Source organism: Neolamprologus brichardi, chromosome 20 (genome assembly GCF_056152115.1).
Source record: "Neolamprologus brichardi isolate AB-2024 chromosome 20, ASM5615211v1, whole genome shotgun sequence".
NCBI classification, from domain to species: domain Eukaryota; kingdom Metazoa; phylum Chordata; class Actinopteri; order Cichliformes; family Cichlidae; genus Neolamprologus; species Neolamprologus brichardi.
Genome location: NC_142123.1, coordinates 28961013 through 28978914, shown reverse-complemented (window position 1 = coordinate 28978914; position 17902 = coordinate 28961013). Strand labels below are relative to the sequence as shown.

General features: G+C 38.7%; 1 protein-coding gene across 2 annotated transcripts in view; it reads right to left on the bottom strand.

Annotated features, from left to right (window-relative positions):
- Positions 1–6156: 6156 nt before the first annotated feature.
- Positions 6157–17902, bottom strand: part of c1qtnf12 (C1q and TNF related 12) — a 24955-nt gene continuing 13209 nt past the window's right edge. For both annotated transcript variants that reach the window (XM_087833495.1, XM_006794031.2), the window contains 7 exons: positions 15334–15438; positions 15094–15205; positions 14734–14918; positions 12614–12722; positions 10833–10926; positions 8774–8852; positions 6157–8687 (listed from right to left, as the gene is read on the bottom strand). In XM_087833495.1, the coding sequence (XP_087689621.1) occupies positions 8589–8687; positions 8774–8852; positions 10833–10926; positions 12614–12722; positions 14734–14918; positions 15094–15205; positions 15334–15438 (783 nt within the window). In that variant the 3' untranslated portion in view covers positions 6157–8588. The remainder of the gene's footprint in view (positions 8688–8773; positions 8853–10832; positions 10927–12613; positions 12723–14733; positions 14919–15093; positions 15206–15333; positions 15439–17902) is intronic.

Sequence of the window (17902 nt, the reverse complement as noted above, 5' to 3'; positions counted from 1 at the left end):
CAGCAAAACATGTTTGGCTTCAGAAACTAGAGCTCAGTTGATTGCAATCTGCAATCTACTCTCATCTAGCAGTGAAAATTACTTTTAATTGATTTTAGACACTGTGACTTTAAATAGTGATCAAATTTAACTAAATTCAATTTTATTTATATAGTTCCAAATCACAATAAGGTGCCTTATATTATAAGGTAACGACCATACAATAATATAGAGCAAACCTCAACAAAACCTCACCCCTTGCGACCAACCACTTGGTGAAAGTGGGAAGGAAAAACTCCATTAACAGGAAGAAACCTCCAGTAGAACCAGGCTCAGGGAGAGGTAGCCATTTTCTGTGACCAGTTAGAGGTCACAAGGGGAAGAGCTCCAGAGTTTAATAGTACTGATTAAATATAAAGTAATATTTTCACATATAGAGATAAAACAGGTTAGCGAAGAAGAAACACTCCCGAGCATCATGGGAACCCCCAAGCAGTCTAGGCCTGTTGCAGTGTAACCACGGGAGGGTTCAGGTCCAGCCGAACGAGGATCAAGGATCAAGTCCTACCTGTAAGCTTCATCCAAAAGGAAAGTTTTAAGTCTATTGAAAACTACTTGTTTCAGCAAGTGGATGAAGGACTACAGCAAGGTTCAGTATAGCAAAAACAAGGATTATTTTTAACTGTGAATCATGCAAAGCCATTCTGGTAAAGTTTTAGAAGTCACAAAAAATACCTTAATAGAAAGCAAGCTGCTGTTAATGTGGAAAACCAGCACATAATAAGCATCATTGCACTGCATTTATCTTTCATCACTGCCTCTACTCAGAGGACGGTATCACGGCAACAGGTTTGTTTGGAGCAACTCCGGTATCAGCAGGACTTGGACTGCTCGACTCTGTTTGGAGTTACTTAGGCTGCTGTGAAAAAATCTGAGGCATGCTAAAAACATAATATACAGGAGCCTGGCATCCCTAAGAGAGTCTCACTGTCTGTTTCTCTCCGCAGGTAGCCATGTTTGGAAGTGCTGACAAATAGAGAAGAAAGACAGAAAGCATGGGGTTCAGGACGGTGGCTGGCCCCTCGCCAAAAATGTCACATCCTCTTCATATTTGGACTCCAACTATGGTCACCTTTCATAACTCGGCTTGATTGCATGCTTCATTGTAACTAGAAGTGATGAAAGAATTATTTCCCTGCTTTATAAGAAATGTTGGCATTTTGTAGACAAAACATGAGATAATGAAAACGTGTGTTGCCAATATAGGGTCAAACTAAAGTGAGAGACAAAACGAGCTCCAAATCATTACATTACTAAATACTTTTACTACAGTTTACTTTAGTTGGCTGAGAGTGGATCCTTAATGACTTCAGAGCAGAGTTTTTTGGGAGATTTTGCCTGAAGAATCAGTGTTATGAAAAGAAAGAATCATTTTATCTCTCTTCGGGCATTTATCAAGAATATCAAGATTAAAATTGGCATTGAAAGTCAGGAACTAAATTCTTTTCACACCTCGTCTCACAGCAGAATATTTTTCTCTTTTGTTGCAACTCAGCCAATGCAGTCACAAAGTATTTAGACATTCCCTTTTGCACACTTCACTGTGTTGCAGATATGTTTTCAAACTGATAAGAACCAATAACTTTCCTGTCAATCTACACTCAATAAAACATACATTTAAATATAAAAAAAAGGAAAAACTGAAAACTTTGGAAGATGTGTGGTCAGGTGTATCCAGTTTGCTTAAGTTATTATTTGTATATGTCTTGAACTTCCACCCATGGCAAACAGAACTGACAGCACATAGCTTAGAAAGGATACAGCCTACGTAACAACCCAGAATTCATGCTACATGCCAGGACAACAACCATGAAGTCCAAAGGACTCTCTTTAGCCCTTGACTGGAACAAATCAGAGCAACAATATGAAAGCATTTCTGAAGCTCTGAATGTCCCCGACATCAATCATTGTGAAGTGGAAGTTTGAAACTAACACAACTATTCAAAGTTGTTGGCCACTGGTACAAATTGCATAAGAGGCATCAGAGACTTTTGTCAAAGCTTCCAATATCTGTCTCTGTCCTTTTTTTTATTACTATTATTATTATAATTTTTTACTGTCACACCACCAGTTCTTTTGGTTGGTAGCAGCTTCATAACCTGCTATCTTGCTATTCTTGATCTGCCACTTTTCAAACAATTCCTGTTTCCAAGTCACAAAAACGTAAAAGTACAGCTGGCATTGTTTTCGTTTCAATACTGTGTGTGTTGAAGAAAACTTTATTATAAAGCACTGTGTGAATGAATATGTACATACATGAATGTGACTTGTAGTAAAAAGTTGCCTTGAAGAGCTCAGCTAGAGTTGAAAAGCACTGCATATAGTTAATCTGCCACTGAGATTAAGACCCAGTTATGTGGTCTGAGTAAAGAGCCCATCATTTGATGGGATCAAACCAGCTGGAACGCAACTGGAAGTTGACTTCCTAGTTGGTGCACCATGACCCCACCCATAGGCTGCTTTATATAAACGAAGGGCATGGCCACGATGGTATATTGTGAGGAACTGAGCTGAATTTTTTTGGTATGTTGCTGTTTTAAAAACTGGATGTGGTGGGTGAATGTAAATGGGAATCTGGTAGGCCTGCACTGGTTTCGTCACTTTTTTTTTACCTTGATGGGGATGATTGTTTAAAAAACAGATTTCATGTTGTACTTAATAATACCTGAAACTAACAACTGAGACCATAAACTTATCAGGAAAGTGTTTGCAGAAGTTGCAGATCAGGGGAGGTGAATTCCATTTCCCCACTGACTCACATACAAATGAACTTATTGCAACCAGAGGCATTGTCCCCCTGGTGGCCATTAGAATGCATTTTTAAGACATTTTCACTTTTCAGACCTACAGCAAAGATCACCATTCACATAGTCAAATTAACTTTGCTTTTTAATAATCGACCTCAGCTGTTTCCGCCCAGATCTTGTGAAGGGAACTTGAAGAAAAAGGCATCTAAGAAGGACATCAGTTTCACCAGAACACATCAAACAAACTTTATGTTAGATGAAAATCACAAGTAAGAACCAAACAGCATTTTGCAGCCCGTTTTTCTGTTTTTTGATTTGTGTGTGTGTGTTTGTGTCCTCGGTGCCAGCCCATTTCTCCTGTGGAGCCAGTGCAGCTGACTTCACTCAGCAATCAGCACAGTGTTTGAAAGCTGTAGAGAAGAGCTAGCCAGCCCCAGTGGGCCTGTTTCAGTAGTGCAGTGAATGTCTCCAGCTAGACAAGCAATATGCCTTTCACTGAGTGATCCTTTTTTCCAGCATTTAGCATTTGGTGTTGCCTTTCTTTTGTTCATATTTTATGACACACATACACCATATGCAAAGAAGTATTATGCCTCTTGATCTTTGAATCCAACTGTTTTTCAGTCCCATAACTGCTGTTGCATAAAATCAGTCACCTACTCACATAATCTGCCTTTACAAACATTTGTGAGCGAATGGGTCGTTCTAAAGAGCTTACTGACACTTTTATTGTTACTCCCTTCATCTGGTAGCCCTTTCCAGGAACGTAACACTTGGGTAGAACTCCAAGTACCACGTCTGGACATTGGTCATCTAATATTATCCTGACTGTCAAGGTGGTGGTGGAAGCATCATTTTATGAGGGTACTGCTCAGCAACAGGGAGAGGGAGACTTGCCAGATCTCAGCAGCCAAAAACAGAGGTTACTACATAAAACCTGCCTAAAATCTACTTTAAAGTATTGCTGTAAGCAGCAGTGAAGGTCAGGTGTGGTCTCCCTGAACTAGAAATAACAGACTAACTACTGATAATCCAATGGATTTAGTTGAGGGTTGAATCTGATTGAGTAATTGAGGGATGGTGCACACTCCCAGGAAAGCAACTGGACACTTCATAAAATATACCTTCGACTGTCAACCATAATATTAACAATAAACATCATGCTGAGTCCAATAAAACATTAAACTTGGGAATAAGAACATAAACTCATCAGTAAAGTGTTTACTGAGGGTACAGACTGAGCGAGCGAACCCTGCTTACCCATTCACCTACATGTAACTGGACTTCTTTTGTGATCAAAGGTGTCGCTTCCCTGGTGGTCATTAGATAAAAAGTGCAAGTTAAGAAGAGAGTGCTTTGGAACAATTAGAGCAGCCACATACTGAATCCACTGAATATAATCTCCCTCAAAGCATCTTTTACACATTTCTTTAAACTGCAGTAAAGACCAGGCCTATATCATAGGCCACAAACGCCTTAAATAATGGGATTCGTTCATACTTGGTTAAAAAGGCTTAGAAAGTGGGGAACAAACTGCGGGATGGGCCTGACTTCACTTTAACTCATAGTGCATTGCATTGTTCACATGAAAATTTCCACAAATAGCCAAGTAACGAATGGAAAAAGAGAGCTTAGACATTTAGTACCTCCTCTCTCACCTCCTCATAGCTGACCAATCACTGAAAGAGGCTGGTTATAAAGAAATATTCAATCAGTGGCTTTAGAAACACATAGACATTTTTTTTAACAGTGTAGAGGTTTCAGAAGTAATCCACTGTGCAGTTTGAACACTACATAAATCCAGATAATGTCATTTTATAAAGTTCTTACACTCCGAAAAGACTTCAGAGCTTTCAGTTGTCTGGATTAAAATCTGATAAACATATCCTTTAGTTGTTTTAAAGAAGCTGTACTAAGAGGGATTTGTGTAAAGCCATCACCCAATGAGTCACTGACTAAGGTAGAGGAATCTCATAATTAAGGTCTCATTAAAGCTACACAGCCCAACTATGTTGGTTTACAGGGCAGACAGGAACCTCAGAGATTCACAATGGAGTCTTTCATAATACCTCACTTAGGGGAAAAGAGAAAAAGCAGTTGCTCTTAGCATTTGGGCAGATGTAATTGCAATCACTCAGCTTGTCTGATGCTGATAATGGGGCGATGGGAAATTCCTGTCAGAGTCGTGGCGCAGGCTGGTTTCGCAACCACTTTGGCAGGCTCCGTGTTCCACTGCGGGGCAGCGAATGCGTTACGGCATGCTCGCATAGCTGTCATTAAACACATTTTGGAAAAAAAAAAAAAACATAAGACAATCAAAACTCACAAGTGTGTGCCACTCTCCTGCTTCTTGAGCAATGAAAAGGCAAATATTATATCGTCTGTCATCCCTGCACGGTTAAACCTGTTGACAGACTACAGCTTATGAAAAAATGGAAAGTGAGTATGCTGCAGCAATCCCACTCACCTAATACACTCAATAAATCCTGGCTGTGTTATTTTCAGCGTCTTTATTCCTCTTGACTGGTAGAAAATTAAATTGTGGGGGAATAAGAACAAATATTACGTGGTACCTAAAAATGTTGGTCAGCTCATTTCTAAATAAAAATGTAATGTTTGTTTTCCAAATTTTGGGTGTGCTTCTTCAGCAAGCAGCTTATTCCTGTCTGAAATGTGTGCTACAGTAGGTGTCTGGAATAGCACATGGGTGCGACGTTCTTGTGGTCGGTCCTTGGGTACAGTATGTGACAGTTGGCATGTCAGCAATGCTTCTTTGAGAAGCCTCTGTTATAATATGTCCATGCAGTGATGCTAACAACCTCATTTCACTGGCTGGACGTGCATTTGTGGCTCGTGAGACCACCCAAGAAACAATATGCTCGTATCAAAGCTTTTTAATAAGCACAGCAAGAGTAGCAATAAAGACCTGATTTATCAGGATGTTATGAGGGACAGCAGCTATCTAGTTTCAATTAAACTGGACATTCGAGGAAAACAAAACACGTGAAAAGTAGCCTGGACAAAACAGCTATTATATTTAGCTCTCAGGGGGGCATTAACCTGAATGTTGTGTAGTGTCTTCGGCAGTTTTAGCAGGTAGGTAAATGCAGCCGTTTACTTGGCAGACTGCCATATTGCTTGCAGAGGTATTTGAAATATTTCGAGTATTTTACAATTCAAATAAAGGCACAGAGGCATGAAAAGCTTTGTTGTATTGCAGAGAAATAAAATACAAATTCTGATAATGAATTTTTGAAATGAAGATATTGATAATTTTCCTCACATCTTAAGCAATCAATGACTATAATCGTGTAAGGAGATGTTTAAATTATGTGCAGACACCACGTGGCAACATTTTAAAGAGGTTTATTTCAATTTACAGAATATTTTAATTAAAAAATAGTAAAGTTATCTTTTTAATTCTGTGGTTTCCTGTATAGATTATGGCATTAACTGTGGATCTCAAACATAAATATCAAATTTCAATGCTTCCCAAACTTACTAATATATCAGTTATGATAAATTACAAACATGTATTTGTCAAGAAAATCATAAAATACAATAAAAATATTTAAGGTTTGTAAAAGATAAAACATAGGAGACTGTATAAAAAATCTTAGTTCATCCAAACATTGTTCTACGTAATCTTTAAAAAGCTGTAAAAACACAATATTTTACAGGGAAACTGGAGTATATTAATTTCCTTATACACTAGCTGACCTATAAATGTATTGCATTGACCATTCCAGGTGTAAACATGAAGCAGAAGAATGGTTGCTTGAGAGTGAGATAAAAATGGCAAAAAGAGTGAGCCTTTGACTGACAATGGTGTTACTAAGGTGTTCGTGACATGACATTAAAAACTAATTATTTTATTGGCATTTGTCGCAAACAATATGGACACATATCCAGGTGGTGGAAAAGGAGTATCCACACAAGGTGGATGAGATCATAAACTTTTAACTTCTTCCCTCTCAGATGAGATGAAGATAAAAATGCTCAGCAGTATTTGCAAAACTCTTCTTTCTCTAGTCTAAAAGGCTAGGTGTCAACCACAGACTGTATATGAAACATGGATGTAGTCAGGCACTGGTTACGAAAGACCCATTTTGACAGTCAAGTTTTTACCATCACCAATAGAAACTGACTATGCTGCACATGAATCTGTTGTTCTTAAGCAACTGGCATTGTTGTGTACTGGTCACCACACAGAGCGTTGCAGACCATTGTCTGCGTGTTTTAGCTATTTGCTGTCACCAGAGGGCAGCTTGTGCTGTTGTTGGACCTTCCGCCAACCACAGAGAAGACCAAAGTTACAACATACAAAGTGTTGAAGTGAAACTGTTACAAATGTTACAAACAATAAAAAGTTTCCACTGCAGCCACTGTTTGATCTTTAGTGGGGGGGGGGGGTTGCTAATCCTACTCTTTCTTCACTCCCTTTCCATTTTTCAGCCAATCAGCATTCTGCTTATCTGTTACATGCTGATGGCTTTTCTCAAGGACTCCAGTCAAGCATAAACAAAATCCTTCACTGAGTGTAGCAATATACCTGCACAAATGGACATGAACTATGAATTGGTAGTATGAATTCCCGTTTCAGCAAATAAGAATACGCTGCATAATCCTCCTTACTTTTTCAAAAAAAAAAAAAGACTTAACAGTTTATTTATATATATCACCTGAATTTAGCAATTGAGAACAAATATCTGGAAACTGCTTACAGAAGTCATAGAATAAGAGAGTGGAAGACCATTCTCAGACATACTTCTTTGGCAAAAGAATTTAGTTGCCCCCCTGCTGGCCATCGATAGAATGCAGTTTAAGGTACGTTGTAGTACTTTCAACATCCATTGAACATCCATTTTTTATATACAGTCTATGGTATTAAATTGGTGATGTTACAGGGATGTTAGCATTTGTTAACTGGCACTAAATGATGTCATAAACAAAACTGTGGGACAAGTCAAATTACCATCTGAAAAGATCAGGAATCACAGATGAAATTAGCTTACATTTTATTCTGGAGCAAACAGTTAATTTCATGGCAATGTTGTTCAAATATTTAACTCAAAAATTATAAATGTCAGCATCACGTATTGGCTGTAGAGGAAAAGTCAGAGGATCAGCAAAATTTGTGGGATTGTGGGTCTGTGGGACTCTATACTATAAAATGGCTAAAAATGCAGCAACAGTTATGATACAATACCACATGAGGCCTGTCTACTGAGCATATTTTAACTGTCCAGTGTACTCAAGGAGTCTATGTACCATATAATATAATAAAACTGGATTTTAATCCAACAAAATTATAGTTCATGAGTGTTTAGACAATAGATAGAAAAGACAAAAACATGAATGTCAATATACATTAATTGACATTCATGCACAAATTTACTATTTTGTGTTCCCTAGCTCTTTCAACCACTACAGAGAACATGAAAAAAAATCTTGGTTTACTGCAAAGGTCTTCAACAACCGTGAAAAATATACTGTAACAAACATATTCTCCATTTTATTTTCAGGTTATTCTATCTGTGAAGCAACATGCGTCCAAGTTCCTGGGGGGGAGGTGGAAGTGCGCTGTGAGAAACAAACTCAGTCCATGAGTGCTTCACACTGTCCTTTCACTGACTTTCATCTGACAAGCAGTCAAGTCAATGTCAGCCTTACATCCTTCCTTCAAGCCTCCCCTGTGGTTTGGTCCTGTGTGGCGGTGCTCATAAGCAGTCCATTGAAAGAAAATAAAAAAATAAAAGGCAGCAGTGGACAGCTTGGAGGATGCCCTGCTCGTGTTTGAGGCTATACACCAAGCAGCATGCCCATGAAATCTGAACCGTTCTGTATTGTAATGGAAGCGCCAGCTGCGTTATCCACAAATATGGAGGTGTACTGCCCAGCCTGCAGAGCAGAAACAAATAAAAATAAATGTAGAAAGAGTGTAGAAGAGTACTTTATGTCTTACTCTTGTGTGTCCCTGAGCTCACCTGCAGCTCCAGCAGTCCCTGCACGCTGACAGTGAATATCTTGCTGTTACTTTCCAAGCCAACGATCATCTCCAGTGAACTGCAATCAGATTAAAAAATAACATTTCTGAGTAATTTTCAAACATGTCAAAGCTGCATTCTTTAAAACCCCATAAACTTCATCCAAGTGTAAAAGGCCTTATATTAAAGGGATAGTTAGTCATTGGCCAAATATGCATGCTCACTTTACTGCCAAGTTTTAGATGAGAGGAATTATTCCTTTGACATAGTTTAAGGGTAAACAGGGAAACTATGTGTTGATTGTTTATGCCTATTACACATTGGCTTTCGGGGTTTATTGGTAAAATGTCAGGAAAATCAACTGCTCCAAACTAAAAAAAAAACAAAAAACCTTGGAAAACAATCAAAATGTATTCTCCATACAAATTCTGTATTTTTGAGCCATTTGATTCCACTGATCACATAAGACTCTTTAATAGTATTCAAAATGCTGCCATGTGCCACACGTTCCATGGCAAACCAGTAGCTGACGCAAACTGAGAACTTCACCATCAAAGTAAAAGTTGTGCCAATATTGCAAAGAGTGAAACTTTTACTTTGAAGGGGAACAGTCCTTGTTTCTGGACTGCAGGCACTCTTCATAGTTTCACGACCTCTTGTCGAGTAAATGGCAATTATTTGCAGATAAGTCGACATCTTCATGCAAAACACTGGTGACCATAGCAACCTGCTAGGAAACAAAGCAACCGCAAACAGGTTTTTGGTGCCACACCATATACCTCTTTGTGGCCATTTTTCCCCAGGGGTTGCCACCAACCTCCAGCATCTTCTCGCCAACTGGTTGGGAAATATGTATTTTTCATTCGTGAATTGCGCATGCCATATGGCTGCAGTCCAGCCTTTAGGCCTGTATTATTCAAGTCTTAGCTAGCTTCTTGTGGCAGCTTCAGAATCCATAATACAGTTGTTTGAATAATCTCAATCTTCTTGTTTGACTCTCAGAAAGAAAAGAGCATAAAGACGAGTTTGACCCAAAGGTCAAACTTTTCCTTGAGCAACTGAGCACTCTCAGAGGCTGCACAGATGGCTGTAACATAGCTGCAGCCTTTAACCACACAGTGAGAGCACTGGCTCCTGTTTAGTGGAAAATGATACATTTTTATGGCAAATCAATCATGTTGGCCTTCCCTCCAACTGCCATCACAATGAGCCTCATTTCACATTCTCTGCATTTTCATGAGTGGGAGGGCGAGACTGGCTGGGGCTTTGGCTCAAAAAAGCAAAAGCCAAGCACTCTTTTGGGTTAAGTAACCCATCATAATAATATTATTTATGCATTCCCCTCATTGTACCACACTGAAAGGGAGGCTGTGGAGCTCTGCACAGTCCAGGGGAGACTTCAGGGAACAATTCATTTCAACAGCTTTCACTGACTTTATGTAAATAGAAATTTTGAAATACTGGAAAGAACTTGGATTTGGTATGGTTTTGTAAAAACATAAAATAAAATAAATGCCCTTCAGGCCCACCCTATCTGATGCTTCATTATTTGCCTCCCACATCCCAAACTAGAGCAGTTCTCTGCTGTGCTGTTGCATGTAACAGGCTGCCTGCAGTGTCAAAGGTGAGTCTATAAAGATTAGTTAGGCGACAAGGACAAGGCCTCTAAATGAGAGGACATTTCCTTTTAGAGACCTGCTCTGTTTTTATACAGGAAATGCCAAACTGGTTCCACACAAAGTGTAACAGACAACCCCTTTAACAGCTCGTAATTTCTGGTGAAAGTTAAGGAAGCATTAAACACCACTAAAATATGACTGTGAGAGGAGAAAAGCCAAACGTAAATTGACAAAACAAGAATCTCAAGAATGCAAAGGATGACTGTAGTAATACTGAAACCTACTCAAGATTGATTTTATTTGTGATTGGTGGCGATATTATTCACTAACGTGCCAAAACTACGTTGTTACAAAGATTAGGTGCATAATTGAGGGGATTTAGGGGTGAGTCTGTAGGAGACTGAGCTTCAGGATATTTAACAACCTTACAGGATACATACGTGTATCTGTGGCAGAGGGATTCGATGCAGATCAACACCCGAATATTGTCCCTGGCCTTAAGCTGGCTCTTGCTCCTCTTCACCTCATTGTGATCTGTAAAATAAGATAGGACAGCAAGAGTTACGAAAGTAGCTAAAACATCAAAAAGAGTCTATAAGGTTAGAACAGGCTAAATACAAGACAAAGACAAAACAGCATAGGTCAATAAGGTTAAAACTACACTAGAAACAAGAAAAAACTCTTAACATTTCAAGATTGAAGCGCAAAGGTTATGAAAAAAAGGAAACTTTACAAGAAAAAAATTGTAAATTTGTGGGGATGTGATTTTTGCTTCTGAACGTGTTACTTTAATCTTTTTCTTTGACGTTTTACCCCCATTTTTTTTCTTTCAACAGATGTAATATGTCATTTCAATTTAAAAAATGATCATTGCATAAAGGATTACCAAGATTTAAGTTATCCTTTATATGTAGGAGTCTTAAAGGTATAAATCTTAAACTGAATTTCGATAGCCTTCAGTGTTAGTGATAGACTGACATGCACCCCGCCTTTCAACCTATGACAGCTGGGAAAGGCTCCCGTGCTCTGCAACCCTAAGTTGGATAAATGGTTAAGAAAATGGGCCTCACAGTATGTGTATATATATATCCTGTAATCACTTTCTTAATTATAAACAGGCAATTAAATGACTGGATTTCCACACATAAGGGTTCAAATCAACTTTTATAAATTAACTTTTTAGGGATTTATAGTTGCAATGATACATCAGTTTAGTCTAGTGTTACCGTTTCAGCCACACTATTTACTGTAGCTCAAACATTTCCCACTACTCCTAATTTAGACATTAAACAAACGGTGGATTAATGGTGAAGTGGTGACGCATTTATTACAAGCTAACACCAATTCTTAAAAACCCATCTATAATACAAAGCTAAGGATCATTTTTTTCATGTCTGACAATGGGCCAGATTTCAAACATTCAAGGATCAGAAGATGATAAGATGACAATGAAGTGGTCAAACGAATGAGACGCTACTTTTTATTTGCACTGGACATAAAATCATATCGCAGCTTTTTATGGCACGAGAAGTGGTTCGTCAAACAAACAGAGCTTGTTTGGGTGTTCTGTAAACAGTTGCTTCTCTGCTAAGCTGCTCAGAGAGTCTCTGCTTCAGCGAGGTTTCAATGACCTGTGATTTTAAACCCTGTAATCCCCAGTGTTTCCAAACTGATAGGGAGTCAAATTTTTACACCTTTACCTTTAATGTATAAAATTATGTATATATATATATATATATATATGTATGTATATATATATATATATATGTATGTGTATATATATATATATATATATATATATATATATATATATATATATATGTATGTATGTATGTATGTGTGTATATATATGTATGTATGTGTGTGTGTATATATATGTATGTATGTGTGTGTGTATATATATATATGTATGTGTGTGTGTGTGTGTGTGTGTATATATATATATATATATATATATATATATATGTGTGTGTGTGTGTATGAACTTGATTAGAATCAAGGCTTCTTTTCTTATCACAAAACTGTGATAAGTTTAACTGTTTTAACAAAGCCAACAAAAGCATGAAGAGGAGAATGGAAGCATCCCCTCACTCCTTAGTGGAGGTCTAATCATCCAAAAAGAGGGCCAAGACCTATCTGGGTGGACTATTAGTGAGCAGGGGCTTTAAGGCTTTGCTATATGTACAGTAATAAGCTTTATAGAAAAGTTACTGTGATTTACCAATATGGACATTAGCAGAGAACTGGTAGATCCCTGTGATGGGAGCTGTGAACCTCCCAGTCGACTGGTCCATTCCCGACCCTCTGAGGAAAGCTCCTTTAGCAGGCGGCTGGAAGCACAGGAAAAAAAAAGATTGATAATGGATATGTTTTATGGCAACAGTACACAGGACCACAAAATAAAGGCCCAGCTACAGAGCACTAAGTATGTCTTCTGTGCGTGCTTCCAGGGCACTTTAGCAGAAACAATCCTACAGTCACTGCCCTTTCTGCACGTTCTCATCGCTGTGGCACAGAACAGAACTGCTTCCATGGCTCATTTATGCACAAGGTGTTGCATGGATTATGGCATTAATGAGACAAGGCTGTTCCATTTTTCACATGGAGGTTTACTGATGTGAAGGAGCATAAGCGATTTTCACCTGTTCCCTTATCCATATGGGGTCGCCACGATGGGTAGCAACACATGTTTGATTTGGCCGATTTTTTTCTTTACTCTTCCTGATGCAACCCCAAAGGAATTTGTGCGTCTTCCCCAGATCAAACCAGGGATTTTTCACTCATTACACGAACGTGCAGCTACTAAACCTAAATGCTGATGTAGCATGGGGACGCTGAGGACCAGGCAGGAGGAGAATAGCAAATCAAAGTGATAAATAGGAGATTGCTGGTAGGAGTGGGGACTGCTCCCAGCCATCTTGATAGACTGTGAACTGTGTTTCCCATATAGGCTGGATTGATTCATCCACTTTTTTGGCAGGAATTTAAAACACGCCTAACTGGCAGTGACTATTGGTTATTTTACCCGCCCTTTATATACCACTGTTTAGTAATTATTAATATTTGGGTTCTAATGCAACAGTTCCATATTTTATTTTTGGATTACTCCATAATTCCCAGTTCAAAATAATTTATCTTACACTGGGCCTTAGTGCAGCAGCCCCCCAGTTCATTGTTTGAAACAAGCTTTTTCAGCACTTTCAATTCAATTCAGTTTTACTTATATAGCGCCAAATCACAACAACAGTCACCTCAAAGTTCTTTATATTTTACGGTAGACCCTACAATAATACATAGAGAGAAAAACCCAACCATCATATGAACTTCTAAGAGCAAGCACTTTGGTGACAGTGGGAAGGAAAAACTCCCTTTTAACAGGAAGAAACATCCAGCAGCACCAGGCTCAGGGAGGGGCGGCCATGTGCCACAATCAGTTGGAGAGAGAAAAAGAAGACAGGACAGTTCTACTTTAAGACCACCATCCCTTTAAACCAAAGTTCTTCTGATTGGCTGCTGCTCATAAACAGGTTTGATCAGCGGCTGTTTGTGGCTTCTATAGTTTTTTTGTTTTGTTTTATGTGTGTACAAATATTTGCATTAAAAAATGTTAGAATTTTTTTAAAGAGCACACATTGTGTCAAAATTCACACAAAATGTGTTATCCCTGAGCACACGCAGCACATGAGTTACAGTTTATCACATTTAACACATGGAGTCTAAACCATGAATCTCTAATAAATAGGGCCCCTGGACTCAGACCTTATTTTTATCCTTTGCCTCATTGTGTGCCTCTATAGTTCTGACTCTGCAAAAATATTAAAACTTTCCAAAGCCATAGTAACACGTCTTCACTAACATAGCTCTGTGTTTGCATGTTTAATAGTGTGCAGAGCCCATTGCACCCTCCTCCAGCCTTGTCAGCTAGTCCTAACTGGGCATAGTTCTTCCACTACAGCATGCTGTTTCAAACAGTGTCTATTTCTGTCCTCTCCACACTTTATTCCAAGTCTGAGACAGAGTGCCTTTTGTAAGCCGCCCAGAGAGTGATGTGTAGAATAGAAAAAGCTGATATTTTTGACCAAAGAGGCAGTCTGAGTCTTGGAGTGGCACTGCATGCTTTGCCAGTGCCAGTTACCAGTGAGGGGATGATCCCCTCATAATTCTCCCACATGCAAAGTAAGCAGTGATTAGCAAAACACTTACTCTTTCAGGGTTACGACAGAGAAACAAAATGTGAAACCCTGCAGAGGATGGTTAGCCAAAACTTTAGTTTTTCAGCCGCAAGCAGGGAACAAAGCTGGACCGATTTATAAACATTTACTCGGCTTCAAACAAACTTACTGTCTGAAAGTTCTGGAGCTCCACCAGAGTCTTCTTGTCGACCACTACGGGTCCCTTGAGCTTGCAGTGGAAAGCTTCTTCTATTCTGCGGTACGAGGTCATCCCCTCCAGGGTGAGGATGGTTGTAGGTAGCTGGCTGGGGCTGATTTGTCTGTCCAAGGCTGCTGTTCGCCTCTCTGTAGCCTCTGACAGAAACATGCCCAGCACACAGTGACTCAAGAAGAATTTTTTAAACTATTCTCTCAGGATTATATTGTAAATTTTAAAAAAGGTGTATAACTGTAAGATGAAGAAAAGAACAACCTTGTATCCCAAAAAGGAGAATAAATGAATTGGGGGAAAAAATCAGCAGGCTTCTACCTTTAATCATTTCTTTGAACTCCTGCAGGAGAACTTCCTGAGTTACTTGAGCCCCAGGAGAGCCAGGAGGACCCTGGGGACCTGGAGGACCTGGAGGACCGGGTGGGCCTGGCTAATGGAAGACAGAGACACAAAAAATAATCATGTATCCAACTTAGCATAAAAATTTTGTACATAAAATGGGTTAAAGTGAACATTTTTGAATAACTGTGAGACAAATAGTCTATCTTCTGGGTTTACCAGTGGTCGTTTGCGTTTGCGACATTTTCCAGGAAAGTTTCCAACGGGTCGTTTCACAAAGTCCATCCATGATCCCAGTGGATCCACCCTCTGGTGATCAGAACCCTGCACCAGAACAGACGTCTGTATAAATTATTAGCGCAACATGAGTGTCGACTCATAACGTCACGATCGCAATCCACGCACGCCCTCCGTCAAGATTTCAAGTCAGACAAACCTTTAAAAAGTTTATTCAATTTATATAATAATCATATATTTTATAGTCATTTTGGTCAAACAGGGAAATGTCTTTCTTTCTGTCTCTCTTGCTCAGTCAACTGCAAAGCTTCTCAGCTGCCCATCAGTCACCATCGTCCTCCGAAAGCTTTACCTTGTGCTTATTTTTTCATTCCAGATAATTCACTCGTGTGCCACGTCACTTCTTATTTTGCCCAACAGGCTGGAATGAATGTAAACAAACTTTGTTAAGAGTAGTTGGGGTTTTTTTTCTTTTCAGCACATGAAAATTTCCATGAGCACCCTGGTGAAAAATGAGTCTGCCTGTCTATGTGTAATGTCGATTCTGTGGACCGCAAGCCTCAATTACTGTAGTTTATAACAACATGTCAAAGTGGCCAACACTTTCCCCCTCACTAAAAGACAAACCAGTATTTTTTTATTAATACTGCTCATTAGATCTAATGATGGAAAATTTAATAAGTAAGATGGCATGAATATAGTATATAAACAAAGGGTTGCGTGTTTTCCAATCAGGGTGTATGTTCTCAAATAACTGGTAAGAAACTGCTGTTTAGGTGAGTGAGATCTCACGGGGGAGATAAGAAAGAAAGAAGTCCTCTGGATGAAACGTTTTTATACGTAGTGCTACAACTTGCTTGTTTTTATTTTGCTATAAAATGTGAGGCTGAATGACTTCCAATCACAGCAAGCTCACAAACTTACCCTAACCCTTCCCCGAATGTCAAGAGTCTTCAGCTGAGATGGAAGAGGAGATAAAGACGAGCCATGAAGGTGAGCTGTCTGAAATGGAATTTGTTTAGGTTTGGCAGCGGGACACGGATCACTTATCTGCTAAACCAACATGGCCCTTTCTTCACCGTTAAAGACTTGCATCTTGTTCCACCGCAACAGAGTAAATCCTTGTGTGTCTTTTTGTTAGGCTGGAATAAAAAACTGTTTCATGTTTGGGGATTTGCAGCACACACACACACACACCGCTTTTCACTCTCTGATTTTCTCTTTTCTCTGACATCAGGCAAAATAAACCACTTAACAGGCGTTGCATGTCAAACTGATCTTTGTTTTTGTTGCGATTTTGAGGCTTGGAAACAGATAAAGGGGATTGATTTGGGCAAGAATACCTTTACACTACTCACTCAGTACGGTTTCCAAAAGACTGGAGGCCAAGTTATTTTATGATATTCGTTAACATAACAATACTATCAGCTTTTAAGCAAATGTTTAACAAAATGTGCTTTTTTTTGCTAAAATATAGATGACGAGATTCGTACTACTTTTATTTCCATCTCCTAAATGTGAAGCAAACACCACTGGCTTGTTAGTTTATTTTAGCACAAAGACTGAAAACAGAGGGAAACGGTTAATCCAACACTTCAAAAGTAAGAAAATCCAGCAGCTCTCAAGCTCACTGATTCACTGCCAGCTCATAAATAAATAAATAAATACATTTTTATTTATATAGCACCTTTCAAGACAGAATCACAAAGTGCTGCACATAAGATTACAAGTCATAAAAAGATTTAAAAAGAGAAAATAAAACAGGCGAAAAATTAACCAAAAGCAGTTTTAAAAAGGTGAGTTTTGAGTTGTTTTGTAAAAACAGCTACTGAGTCCGCAGTTCTTAATGTTTGGGGGAGAGAGTTCCACAGTCTCGGGGCCACAGTGGCAAAAGCTCTATCACCCTTAGTCCTCCTCTTAGTATTTTTTAAAGCAAGTAAGCCCTGATCAGATGACCTCAAAGACCTGCTAGGGACATAAGGCTGTAGCCAGTGTTGGTCAAGTTACTTGAAAAAAGTAATCAGTAACTAATTACTGATTACTTCCCCAAAAAAGTAATCCCGTTACTTTACTGATTACTTATTTTCAAAAGTAATCAATTACTTAGTTACTTAGTTACTTTTTAAAAACACGATTTACAACCTGAATAAGTGATAAAGCAATAGATCTTTCAGCCCAATTCTACTTTTTCTGCATAATCCATCATACAAAATGTAATCAAATGGAAAAGTCTCTTTTTTTTAAACTTATCAGTTTTAATCTTTTAACTTTATGCATCAAGCAAAAATTAAATTATATGCACCATTCTCTGACTTGAAGAAATTAGTTTAACATTTAAACCTATTTTCTGCACATTCCAGCACATAAAATAAAATATTTTTTGTGTTTACACTCAGTCTTTCAAATAGATGAAAGTAAAACACAGCAGAAAATAAATAAAGTCAAAAACTAGCGGTCCTGTTGCTCTATTTTCACCTGTAAAGCAGGACCGGGGTAGGCAGAGGTTTACCCTGGTGCAGGTGTACCACAGCGGTCAGTTGAAGAATCCGTG